This window comes from Delphinapterus leucas, chromosome 15, assembly GCF_059928025.1.
Source record: "Delphinapterus leucas isolate spDelLeu-1000000601 "Yukka" chromosome 15, BTC_Dleu_Yukka2, whole genome shotgun sequence".
NCBI lineage: Eukaryota > Metazoa > Chordata > Mammalia > Artiodactyla > Monodontidae > Delphinapterus > Delphinapterus leucas.
Genome location: NC_143143.1, coordinates 17,431,627 through 17,444,693, shown reverse-complemented (window position 1 = coordinate 17,444,693; position 13,067 = coordinate 17,431,627). Strand labels below are relative to the sequence as shown.

At 48.0% G+C, this 13,067-nt stretch overlaps 2 protein-coding genes across 5 annotated transcripts in view; one reads left to right on the top strand and one right to left on the bottom strand.

Moving 5' to 3' along the window:
* GTF3C1 (general transcription factor IIIC subunit 1) overlaps nucleotides 1-10,100 on the bottom strand; it is a 72,325-nt gene extending 62,225 nt beyond the window's left edge. Inside the window, exons 1-5 of one of the 2 annotated variants that reach the window (XM_089895987.1) lie at nucleotides 9,834-10,100; nucleotides 7,648-7,857; nucleotides 4,713-4,889; nucleotides 3,819-3,962; nucleotides 2,037-2,133 (exon numbers count right to left, since the gene is read on the bottom strand). In XM_089895987.1, the coding sequence (XP_089752113.1) occupies nucleotides 2,037-2,133; nucleotides 3,819-3,962; nucleotides 4,713-4,889; nucleotides 7,648-7,857; nucleotides 9,834-10,054 (849 nt within the window). In that variant the 5' untranslated portion in view covers nucleotides 10,055-10,100. The remainder of the gene's footprint in view (nucleotides 1-2,036; nucleotides 2,134-3,818; nucleotides 3,963-4,712; nucleotides 4,890-7,647; nucleotides 7,858-9,833) is intronic. The other variant, XM_022588456.3, reaches the window with a different exon arrangement.
* A 190-nt stretch (nucleotides 10,101-10,290) lies between these two features.
* Nucleotides 10,291-13,067, top strand: part of KATNIP (katanin interacting protein) — a 201,243-nt gene continuing 198,466 nt past the window's right edge. For all 3 annotated transcript variants that reach the window (XM_089895988.1, XM_022588449.3, XM_089895989.1), the window contains exon 1: nucleotides 10,291-10,342. In XM_089895988.1, coding sequence (XP_089752114.1) covers nucleotides 10,336-10,342 — 7 coding nt within the window. In that variant the 5' untranslated portion in view covers nucleotides 10,291-10,335. The remainder of the gene's footprint in view (nucleotides 10,343-13,067) is intronic.

The following is a 13,067-nucleotide window of genomic DNA, read 5'->3' as shown; positions in this document are numbered from 1 at the left end:
TCTACAAAGCTTTTCCCATCTCTCCTTTCACGCAACTCAAACACATCCTTCCAAGGAGCATTCTGGCCTGAGTGTGTGTTCACACGTCAGCCCCTCCAATTAGACTGCTCTGCGGCAGTGTAAGACTGTCATCCTTGTTCATTTTTGCCATGGTGGTGCGAACCACAGTTCTAGCTCCAAATAGATACTCACTAAAGTATTTGTTGAATGAATAAATAAATAAACAGTGTCCTCTATCAGTCAAATCTTGTCACTTAGATCGTCCACAGCTTGACCTGAGATGCTCAGTTTCTCTACCCTTGAGTGACTCAGCAGGGCAGAGGGTTTCGATCTTCAGTGTCTGCATGGGCTGGACGAACAATATAAAGAACAAAGCGGGCAGATATTTCTTTGCGCTTGTAGGAGTTTCCTTCATCTTGACTAGGGCCTCTCAGGAAGAGGCCTTACCAGTCGACCTTTTATTCCCCACTTTTGACAGACACTCAGATACTGAGAAATATTTCTCTCCTCCTGAACAGCAGCGCTCATAGAGTGACAAATGGCACTGCCTGTGTATCTGAGAGGTGACAGGAGGGAAGGGGCCTGGGGTGGGCGGCCAGTACACAGCCAGCTCCAGATAACTGCTATCACAAGAGACCACGGGCCCAGGCTGGCCAGAGCCTCTGATATTTCCAGGGAAGCCGGTAACCTAGATTTTGAGGCAAAATCTCAATTTTTAAAAGATGCTAGGTCAAAGTTCTTTTTAACAATGTGCAGGCTGAATCCGACCCACAAGCTTTGGTTTATAACCTCTGCTTTAAAGAGACTTGGGCATACAGTGCATTTAGCAGGAGGGGCGAGAGCCCTTCCCTCAGCGCAGTGAAATCAGAGAGCAGAGCCCCCTGGGGGCAGCGCAAGGTGAGCAGCAAGAAGGATCTACCTGGAGTCTACAACCTGGAGTCTACAACCAGACTCCAAGCCATGCTCCTTTGGGGACTAATTACTATCACCCCCAAATCTTGACTTCAAATCCTACTGTTTCACCTACAGCGCAGTTGTACTTTCCTCCCGTTTCCAGTGATGGCTCTTTCCTAACTTCTACGGAGGACGGCTCAAATCAGACCGGAAGCAGCATCACCCCTGTGCTTTCTTCCTCCCACTCTCACTTCATTACTGCCTCTGTTCCTGGACCCAAAGATGAAGCAGGTCCATAACTGCTTTTCTCCCTGTGTTGTCTCTCCTCCTTCTCAGTAGTCACTCTGTTATTTCAGCATAAAACCACTGGGAACAAAATGACAAACTTGATTATGAAAGTAAATCTAAACGCTCAGATTCACCATTCCACAGGAACTTTTATAGCAGGACTTGGCGCAAATCCCCGGGGAAAACTGAAGGCCACCCAAGAGCAGGAAGGACTTAAAGACTGAGCCTTTTTTCATTCTGTAAAGCAAAGTTCTGCTTGTTTCATGGCTACGTTAACAGAGAAGAGCCAATTCTGACTCCATGTTGTTGTTTCTTTGACTTTAACCTTTGCTTTTCGTTGCTTTTGTTATTATAATCATACATAATGACCTGCCTCAGGGAACCCTGCCCCTCTGCCTGAAAGTTGAACTAAAGTGCCTTTGTTCAGCTCACAGGGAGACAATCTGACCCTGCCCACCTGTGAATCGCTGCACAAAAGAAATTAACATATCCCCTCCCTGATGCTGGCCAAGTCAGGCAAAACTAATGGCCATTTTACTTTACTTCCTCACCTCCTACCCCGCTCTGTTCTATAAAAAAAACTGGCATCCAGACCCGGATAGGATGGTTTGTGGGCATCTTCTCAGTCTGCCGACTTTCCTAATAAAGTCATTATCCCTTTGCCTCAACACCTCGTCTCCCGATTTACTGGCCTGTTGTGCGGCGGGCAGAACGCGCTTGGACTCGGTAACAGCTAGGGATGGTCAAGCCCACGACAGGGTTTTCAACTGCGGTGCACTGAAATCTACACTTGACAATGCTCCCCACTGCGTTACAAACGGATCCAGCCCCCCACACGGGCAGGGGCAGCTCACCAGTTCCTCCCTCAGCTTTCCCAGTGTCTCTGTCCGGTTACTCCGTGTGCTCAGCACAGCCGAGAGCTTCTCCATAAGGATGTCGTATTTGCTCCTCCTGTGAGAAATATAAAACACTTCATTTTTTTCCAGACCTACTGCTAAAGACTGCCTGTTTTTTAAAGATGACAAGATTTAAATGACAACACATCAAACTACAGAACCTCGTGGTCTTAGGTCTCAGAGAACATCCAGCCCAACTCCTTGTCCCTTACAGCTGGAAACAGTGGGGCTCTGTCTCACGGCCAAGGTCATCGAACTAGTGGCAGTGTACAGACTAGCCTCCGCGGCTAAAACTGTCATGAAATGATTCTTTAAAATGCCTTACATCTTTTGATCATACTGATAAATGGAGTACTGCCAGCCGTATCAGTAAACAAAGGATGTCACAGTCATTAGTAATTGCAGCCCTCCAAGGTGAGCCAGTGAGCCCTGAGGGAACTCAGGAAAGAAAGAATACCTGCCATCTAGCAGCCATCAGACTGCGGCCACTCCCCATGGTGGGCCCTGAGGAAACTCAGGATGTGAAAACACAGGATACTGGCCCCATATATATATAATAGCTGAGGTGCATATCAAAGGAATGATTTCAGTAAGCCCAAACTCTTGCACCTTGCCATACACAGAAATGCGGTAAATTCCTTAACTTGGTTTTCTTTAACAATTATCTTTTGACGTTCAGATTACCTGCCCTGGGCTTGAAGTCCTAAAAATTCCCACCGAATAAAACATTTAGATTGTGATTATTTTTTGAGTTGACAATACCTTAAAGTTTAGGAAGCACCAACGTATTTCCTTATAAATCACTTGGTAAGAAAGGATAGGGATTATTTCATAAAGAAGTTAAGCTTTTCTAAAATGCAGGCAAAAAATGTGAACCCAGGTCTTCTTCCTGGAAATACAGTGCCCTCTGCAGTAATCAGGACACCTCTCTGATTCTGAAGCCCTGGTTTCTATCTCTCACTTCGCTGGCATGACTGACTTTCCCTTCCTTTGCATTTTTATTGTGAAGTGGATGTCATAATAAATGCTTACAAGCTAATGGATGCCAAAGGAAGCTATTAAAGGAGCCAAGGGCTACCCCAGCTGTGTGTGGGTGGGTGGGCGGTGTTGGAGGAGCAGAGAGGAAGGTATTGTCATGCAGCTGGGGAAGGTGAACTTGGCTTTAACTGCCCACAGGTTTAGCAGCAGGGAGGGCATCTACATATGGGATCCAGAGACGCCCCCTTCTCCATTTTTACTGCCTTTCAATGAATGAAAGAATAGATGAAGGCACAGATATTCACTGCGTATGAACTAGTACCAAGCTTTGTCATGGCCATTCTACAGAAGAGGAAACAGTGGTTCAGAGAGGTCAAGTGATGGTGCCCAAATCAGGAGCAAAGACTTAAATACAGATCTTGACTTAGTCCATTGTTCTCTCTTCTACCCACAGAACCCTGTCACCATAACAAATCAAATTTGACTTATTTACTTTTATTTTTACACTCCCAAATTTCACCAAAATGTTAACAGTTCCTATTGCTGGGCTGTGGGGTGATAGGCATTTTTTGCCCTTCTTTTCTATATAATTTCCGGATTTTCTAAATAAGCAACACTTATTCTCATAATCCAAAATAGGTGGTAAACATCTTTTTTTAAAAGCTAGTCATATTCTGATTTGGCCTCTAGGATTTTTTAAAGGTATAATACACATGGCTGAAAGACAGAGGTAAGGGAGCATTCTGGTGTCTCACACTGTACCTGTCCATGTGAAACCGATTCAGGAGGAGGAGAATTGAGTGCTGCTGGGCTCCGGTGGGTAATCGGATCACATGTGACTGCATCGTAATGAGCCCATTTTTGTTCAAAATTTTCCTATGATAGTGGAGCTTCCCAGCATCAACCCTGGAGGAGAGGAAGAGAGTGGGTGGTCATTTTGCCTTGCTGGTTGCTTTCACCCCACAGTGTGTGGAGGACATGAACACCAGAGACACACACCTCCTATCCAGCCAACCTGAGAGAACAGTTGCTATGTGACAATGGCCTTGGAAAGAACAGCCGTGCCTCAGCCTAAGGCACACCCCAGACCCCCAAGAGAGGTGGATGGGGAGATGGGGGTAAAGGAGAGGGGAAATGGAGTGGGAAAGGATGGCTGGCGCAGGAGACAGTAAGGGTTATATTAGCAAGGAGCTAATCAGACATGGGTCTCTAATCATATAGCGGCCTGATAACTAGGGTTGCCATGCATTCTGGCTCGCCAGGTGGTCTAAGTTTATACCCATTGCCTTGGTGTCCCTTCTGGTCAGCTCCACCTTCCACTCTCAAAATGTCTGGTTTGGACAATAAATTCTATGGTCACCCCAGGGTCTTTCTCTCTTTCTTTTCTTTTTTTCTTTTTTCAGCTGCAACATGAGGCATGCAGGATCTTAGTTCCCCAGACCAGGGATCAAACCCATGCCACCCTGCAATGGAAAGGCAGAGTCTAAACCACTGGACTGCCAGGGAGTCCCCTTTTTTTGGTCTTTTTTCCAGGGTCTCTTCAATGAGAAAGCATCGTGCTTCCAATCACCATGGATGTGGGGACTGCCCAGGTGGCAGGGCCCAACGATCAGGGAGCCCCAGCATTTACAGCAGAGAAGCAAAGCATCCCCTCACTTGAAAGCAGTGCTGTGGAGGTCTCGTTGGAGCTCCCCTTGCCACCGGGACCGGCCTAATCGCTCCAAAATGCAGTAGGAGAAGTCGGGGAGCTTCAGGTCGGGGTCACCCTCTAAGCCGATCAAGGCCCGGTACCGCATGTCTTGGGAAGCAACAATGATCAGTTTCTTCCGCCACCTGCAAATCAGAAGCCACCGCAAGAAGAAATAACTGTAATTGATTTTTAAGAAAATCGAAATATGAAAAAGCAGAACCTTAGTGAACCATCATTTCCTGCTTCTTCTTGGAGGTTCACAATCCCCTAGTTAAGGAGGTTTCCATCCTAGAACCACAGAGTGTTCAGGGGGAACAGAGCCAGTCTCACCAGTTCCTTGCTCAGAGCCCTCCCCGTCCGGCCAGGGCCCTCAGACCATACCCCCGACTCCTAACCAGGGCCTGGCCCATCCTACACACCCCCACGGCCCTGCCCTGCGTCCACAACAGCCCCGCTGGTCCTCTGCCCAGCTGCTCTGCCCTCACGTCTTCAGGCCACTGATTCTCATCATTCAGGTCACTGCTCAGATACCAACACCTCAGGTCTTCCTGAAAATGCTAACCAGAGTCTATCCCCCACCGCTGACCATTTCCAGACTCTTCACAGCACCTGGCACTCAGAAATGGCCGCTTTTTGGGGCACACATTTCTGAAATAAGCGCCCTAAGAGGGGGCAGGTTGTCATCAGGGTCCCCAAGACATCCTCAGGGCCTAGAATGGTTCTGGTGCACAGCAGGGTCTCTGTAAATATCTAATAAGTGAACAAACTCGCCTACTGAACTGGATGGATAAAACAAACTTCAGAATCAAAAACAGTGCCCTGTGTCATCAGTGGACCTGCAGTCTGTTGGAGACCAGACTTGGGACAAATCATTAGTTCCTCCTACTGTCTTGGTGTGTGAAAAATAATGCCCAAAAAAGAGGCCAAGAACACTTCCCAGCCAGGTGCTTCGAGATGTCGCAGCTGGGAAAACTGACTTCTCTGCTGAGGTCTAACAGTCTACGGCGCTGAAGATGGAGACTCCACCCTGGCGCCTTACCTGCTGACTTAAATGGCCATCTTGGGCAGATTGTCTCAGGTCCTAGCCCTGCCAGAGATCCCACAAGGGTGGGCTGGCAGAGAAGCTATCCCCACTCACTCCTTGGCATCGAGACGCACCAGTTGGAGGAGCTCCCTCTCCCAGGGGAATGAGTCACCAAGGGTCCATATTAGAGCCCAAGGGCTCCCAACCTCTCCCACCTATAGCCACCATCTACTGCTCCCAGCCTGTGGTTTACAGATGCCTGATCGCAAGGCCTGTCTTCAGTCACATCGCTCAGTCTGACAGTTCCTCCTCTTGGCCCCCCCTTGCCACCCAATATACCAGATGACTTCATTGCTCCCACTGAAGAGGCAAAAAGGAAAAAGAGGAGGAACTGCCCATTGCCATGTCTACATTTTCATTTAACTGCAGCTTCTTTCACGTTGCCTGTGACCCATAATTAGTCTTCTGCATAGTCACAGGGTCTGTATGGTCCATCTTCAAAAAAGAATGTTAGGCTGTGAATACACGTGACGGACAGAAAGTCTACTTTTCTGTGTCTGTGTGTCACAAACTTAGGACCTGTGTTCTCTGTCTCGAAACAGGCTCATTACGTTAAATTGGAAGAGGTCAGTTGAGAAGAGAAAAGTTTGAAAACAGGGGAGCTGATTTGCTGCTTTAAGAATGTGTTCAGGGTGGTTTACTCCTGTCCTATCAGAACTCCAACATCTCCCAGTAGCTGACTCTAGGACTCCGGCCCGAGGCCCACTCTGCTGACCCTGGTCATCACATAGGTTATCCAACACTGATGAAGTGCCACGCAAGGTACCGGAGATGCCAAGATAAATAAAAATGGCATCTGCCTTCACGGAGCTCAGTCTACTGAAGAGAAAGACAAGAAAAGGAACACTTACTCTGGGATTCGATAACTGTGGTCAAGGTCATGGAATGACATGTGTGAGGAGCCCCAGTTCAGGCCTATGTGTGTGAAGAGAGCATGTGTGCAGTCACCAGGGAGAGCTCTTCCTGAGCTAGCAGGAAGCCGGGTGGGGGAGGGTCAGGAAGCAGAAGCTGCAAAGCTCCAGAGCCAGAGGAGGGGAGGGGAGGTCAAGAGGAAGGAGGAGTGAGTATAGCTGTTTCTTCCAAGAAGCATGGCTGCAGCAACGGAATCACAGCTACGGGGGATCCAAGGCCAAGAGGTCTTGTTTTAAGAGGAACGCGCCATGGTAATGGGCTGACGAGAAAGTACTGGTCAACAGGCAAAAAGCTGCAAATAAAGGAGAAAGAGGAGCTGGCTGACAGAGGTTGGAAAGAGCACGAGGTACGGGGGGGAAACGGAGGAAGAGAAGCATCCAGATGACAGCCGGAGGCAGGGCCAGGCTTCCTGTCTCCCCTGAGGTGAGGGAGGGGGAGAGAAATCCGGGCAAACCTGCAAGCTGAGGAAGAAGGTGGCAACTAGGAGTTCACACTGGAAGCTTCTCCCTGTTCCGTCAGGTAGGAAGGGAGGTAGGGATGGGGCGAGGGGCTTGAGACAGCCTGGGAAATTGGGACCCTGACTGAAGACTCACAAAAGTACGGCTGGGCAGCAGAGGACGCAGCCTGGACAAGAGAGCGAAAGGCACCAATCCAAATGACAGCTGCCTGCCCTGCCCAAAGGGCCAGGCGGCCTGTGGACACAAAGGGAAAAGAAAGGCAGCGCCCCACCCCCGCCCCCAGCAAAACTAGCCCCAAGAGGAGGGGAGTGGTAAAGGACTGGCTTGGGGCAGGGCGGACGCACTCTGATGGGCACGAGGGCGGCACGCCAGTTGTGGCGCTCTGACCACACCCCCAACTTAAAGCAGGAAGATGCCCACAAGTTTCCCATGATGCAAATCAGTTACCTGCCAAAGGCTTCCACCATCGTACAGCGGGGCTGTAACATCTTGGTCCTTATGTCACTGGTAATGTTTTTCCTCTCCTTAAAGTACCGGCATGAGCCCTGGATGCCATCTTTATTCTCCAAGATCATATGAATGGGGTAGACATCCTCCAAAGGGACCGGGTCCCTCCTGGACTCCAAAATGCCAGTTTCCAAATCAATTTCTTCATACCTAAGGGGGAGATCACAGATATCAAACCACAGCTCAGCCTCAGAAATAACCCGTTTGGCATGTTCTTCTGACAACCTCTGGCAGAGGTCAGACAGAGGAAGTGCGATCACCTGGTCGCACCCGTCTTCCAAACGCAGGTCATCTTAACAAGCAGCGTCCCTGCCTCTCTATCCCAGACAAGAGACTTTTCTAGGAGTCTCTGAATCCACCCTGGAACGCTGAATGCTGGAAACCAGAACCACCTTCCTGGCCCAAGTCATGGCCTTTTGTTTTCCCCCCAATCCAGTGCCTGGTCTCCAAACCATCAAGTTTGGACTTAATGACTCAAGGCTTCCCTACTTTAAGATGTTACCTTTCCACATATTTTTAGTTATCCCTCTCGTACTTCCATCCATTTTTATGGTTTCAATTATCACTTGCATATTAACAATTCTCACCATCAAATCCTCAGTCTTGTTTTTCCCCCAAACACTAATCCTGCCTTCAACTGTCTACGCCTCAGATCTGATGAGATCAAAACTAAAGTTATGGGCTTCCCTGGTGGCACAGTGGTTGAGAGTCTGCCTGCCGATGCAGGGTACACGGGTTCATGCCCCGGTCCGGGAAGATCCCACATGCCGCGGAGTGGCTGGGCCCGTGAGCCATGGCCGCTGAGCCTGCGCGTCTGGAGCCTGTGCTCCGCAACGGGAGAGGCCACAACAGTGAGAAGCCAGCGTACCGCAAAAAAACAAAACAAAACAGAACAAAAAACAAAAAAAAACTAAAGTTATGACTGCCACTCCCCACCTACAATAAAGTCCCTCCTTCCCCTCCTTGGTACCACTTTCTCCCAGTCTGGGTTCAGATTCTGGGTTGATGACCCTCTCTGCGTCTCAATTTTCTCTTCAGGAAAATGGGGATAAGAATATCCAGTTCCTAAAGTTGTTGTAAAACTTAAATAACTTGCTATACGTAAGGATCTTGGCACAGTTCCTGCTTACAATAAGCACATTTGTAAATTTGAACTATTATTCCTCATTCACTATCGCCAGTTCCACACTTCAACCCAACTTAACGTACTTCTCTTCCTTTGGAATACTCTGCCAACTGGCTACCTAAATCCAACCTTTAAGTCTTGTTTTAGACAGTATTACCTCTGGGAACCTCTCCCGACCCTCACTATATGGCTTAAGAGCACAGACTTGGGAGACAGACGGCCTGGGTTGAGTCAACACTCAGTCACTTACAATATCCATAACTTTGGACGGGTTACTTAATCTCTACCACTCAGTTTCCTTCTCTGCAAAATGGGGAAGATAACTGGGAATTCCCTGGCAGTCCAGTGGTGAGGACTCGGTGCTGAATGGGGAACTGAGATCCCGCAAGCCCTGTGGCACAGCCAAAAAAAGAAAAAAATGGGGAAGATAAGAGCACCTTCCTCATAGTGTCACTGTGAGAATGAAGTGGGTTCAGTCTCCTGAAACTCCAGGAACAAGATCTTAGAATAGTACGAGGCCATAACGAGCACTAAATAAATGTTAGCTATTATTATTGTTCTTGTTGTTGCTAAGCTGGCCGACGTGAAGACTCTAGTTGCCTTAGGCTCTCTAATCCAGCACTGAATGAATGCTGTTCTGTGGAACTCAACTGTCTCCAGTCTTGAGCTGAACAGCCTTCCTGCTCCAATCCTAAACTCCACTTCGGAGGAAATACGCTCTGAAACACAAAGCATATCCTCCCAGTCTTGCTCACCAGCACCCCAAACACACACGAACATAATGGAACATCACCAGGTGACCCCCCCCAACTCCATCATACGCCTGGGTCCTGCCAGGCCTGAGGGACCCCAAATCAGCCTTTCTCTGCGCCTCCATCAGACTCCGGGTCTTTCTTCCGCTCCACTCCTTTTTCTCCCTTCCCGTAAGAACCTGGCCCTCTCGCAGCTCCATCAGACCCGGGTCTCTGCCCCCGCCCGCCCGCAGAGCCAGGCCGCTGACCGGTCTTGGAGCTGGAGATCTGGTCTCTCCCGAGGCTCCTCGTAGAAGCTGATGCCCGGGTGCGTGGCAAGGGCCCGCCACAGAAACTCCTGCGTGTAGGGCTCCAGAGGCAGCGGGAAGGGCGGCACTCGCGTCTCCAGACGGCTCCAAAGCGCGGGAAGACACAAGCCATCAAGCCCCTCCAGGGCCACCTCGTCCAACAACGACTCCAGTGCGTCCATTGCTACTTCAGTTGGCAGCAACCGGGGCGCCTGCGCACCACGCCGCCAAAGGCCCTCGTTCAGAGCGCCTGCGCACAACGACTGGCAGCCAGGGAGGCGGGGCGGATCCGGGGACCGGAGGAGGAGTTCCAGAGCATGGTCGTGCTGTCACTCCCTTTGGGGGAGGGTTCATTCCGTAAAACTCCATTGCCATTGGTCCGGAACCCCGCAGTAACCAGGGGAACTGCAAACAGTGTAGAGGCCGCTTCCGGTTCGAGGACCCGGAACCGCCGCCTCTAGGGATGGACGGTGAGTGTCCGTGGGCCCCCCCGCGAGGTCGGGCAGTTACTCTCCCACCCCTCCTGAGGGCCCCCCGACCCGGGCAGAGCCCTAGGCCACAGACCCCTGGACCACCACTGCCTGACCCAAGGTGGTCTCCGTCTGAGGGAAAGGGAGCCTTAGTGGTCCGGGATGGGAAGAGGAGGCTGGGGGGAGTGGTCAGTGATTTGGTCACTATGCTGCTTGTGGTTGTGTTGGAACCCCGTAGTGGCCAGGGCATCAGAGTAAAGGTTGTCGACTGAAAAATTATTCACAACCTAAAAGTTGAGAGTTATGTTTCATTTGGTGGGAGTTTTTATAACTTCAACCCCGCTAGGCAGCATCTCAAGTAATCCTGAGAGAACTGCTCAGAGGAGGCAAGTTGGGGGAGGCCGGATATATAGGAGTTTTGCAACAAAGGGCAGGTAGTGTGAACGTCAAAAGATTATTGTTAATTAAAGAAAACCAGATATCCCAAGTTAAGGAATTTAGCGCTTTTCTGTGTATGGGAAGATGCAAGAGTCTGAACGTCGAAAGATTATTGTTAATTAAAGAAAACCAGATATCCCAAGTTAAGGCATTTAGCGCTTTTCTTTGTATGGGAAGATGCAAGAGGCTGGGCTCTCTGAAATCATTCCTTTGATATGCACCTCAGCTATTTGGGTTCAGTATGTAGGGAGTGGCCGCAGTCTGATGGGTGCTAGATGGCAGGTATTCTTTCCTTCCTGAGTTCCCTCAGGGCTCACGGGCTCCGGTTCGAGGGCTGCAATTGCTGAGGACTGTGACATCCTTTGTTTACTGACGTGGCAGGAAATATTCCATTTGTCAGGGTTTAGGGTGGGAAAGACATAGAGGTGGGGGGTGGGGTTCTTGTGTGTCCTGGGGCGTGGAACTGTGGAATACGGGAGTTGGTATGGAAGTAAGCATCATCATGGGGAATGCAGTCTTCAGCTACTGGGAGATGGGACTTGGTAAGGGGGATGCGGGAGAGACTCTCTTTCTGTGCTTTGATGTTGATACTGTTCGGTGCCCGGAACTCTAAATGTTGTCAAGCAGCTCGATAAACTTCATAACAGTCTTTTGAGGTCAGTGTTATCCCATTTTACAAATGAGGACACTGAGGCTCAGAGAAGTGAAGTATCTTTTGCCCCAAATCAAAGTCATCAAGTGGCAGAGTGAGTAAGGAACCCGGACATTGTCTCTGGAGCTGAATTACGGAGTTTGAGATTTGGAAGGGATTTTAGAAGCCCTTCATTCCAGAAGGTGCAAATGCAGTCATTTGCAGGGGCAGGTCTGGTGGGCTGGATTGGGCTGTGATTAAAAGTCAATTTCTTTTCTGATTAAAAGTCAATTTCTTTTCTGAAAGGGAAGCTTCTCACTCAGCTCCAACCAGTTCGTTTCCTGGGGTGCTTCTCAAAATGCCACAATGGCCAATCAGTCTGAAGGCCAGAAGCAGCCTGTGAGCCATCATTTAGGGATCCCCATAAAAATCAGAGAATTCTATGATTCTAAAAATAGGCTACCCTGATATCTCATTTTATAAATGGGAAGAGTCGGCCAGAATCCACATAATTTTTCTCATTATACCACTGTCCCTAACTTCTGGGAAATGTTGTTCCTTTGTGATATCTGCTTAACGCTGTGGAAAAAAAAATTTAATTGAACAATCTGTTATGTGCTTAAAAGACATCTTTGCCCTTTGTACTTCAGAGGTAGTGTAAAATGGCATTCACCAGTTTGCCCAGTGGAAAGGTCAATGTAATGTTGCTGTAGAACAGCAGTACTCAGATCTTTCTGGTCTCAGGATGCCTTTATGCTCTTAGCTCAAGAGAGCTTTGTGTGTATTATACCTATGATATTTACCATATCAGAAATTAAAGCCAAGAAAATCTTAAGACATTTATCAACTCATTTAAAACCAATAATATATGCATTACTTCTGAACATAAATAATACTTTTTATTGAAAAGTGGCTATATTTCCCACCAGAAAGGTTAGTAGGAAGCATGATATTGTTTTAGAGTTTCTTAAATCTCTTTAATATCTGGTTTAATAGGAAATAGCTAGACTCGTTTCTGCTCCAGCAACCAAACTGTTGTGTTGTTATTTTGGCTGATATATTTGAAGAAAATAGGGCCTCACACAGACATTTTTTTTTGGAACAGGGAGTATTTTAATTGTCTTTTCAGATAGCTGTAAACATTCTTCTTTGACAGTATTCTGAAACTTAGCAAGTGGTAATTTCTCAAAGGTTAGTCACAATGTGGCATCTGAAACCATATTGGTGAACTTTTGTTTGTACTCTGTTACATTAAAGCCCATTGGTCTATCTCACCCTTTGATTGCATAGTTTACCCATGTATGATTCCGTAACATTAGGCATTGGTCATTTGGAAAGTTCACTGAGTTATGCAGATCTTCTAAATGTTGACATTGGAAATACAACATTAAATGGCATGTCATTACACAATATCAAAAAATCACATTCCTTAGTATCCCTTTTTAAAAAAAAAAAGAGTTTAAGTACTGGGAGCTATTAAACTCAAAGTACTGGAAACAAGTTTCCTACTTGTTTTCACTTGAAAGCTTGAATTTTATCATTGGCAACAAATACCATCAGTTGTTTCCTTGAAGTGACATGCTCACTTTTGTATTTAAGAAAATGTCTGCCAGATACTCAAGTCTGAATAACTATAGTTTGTCTACTAGTTGTTCA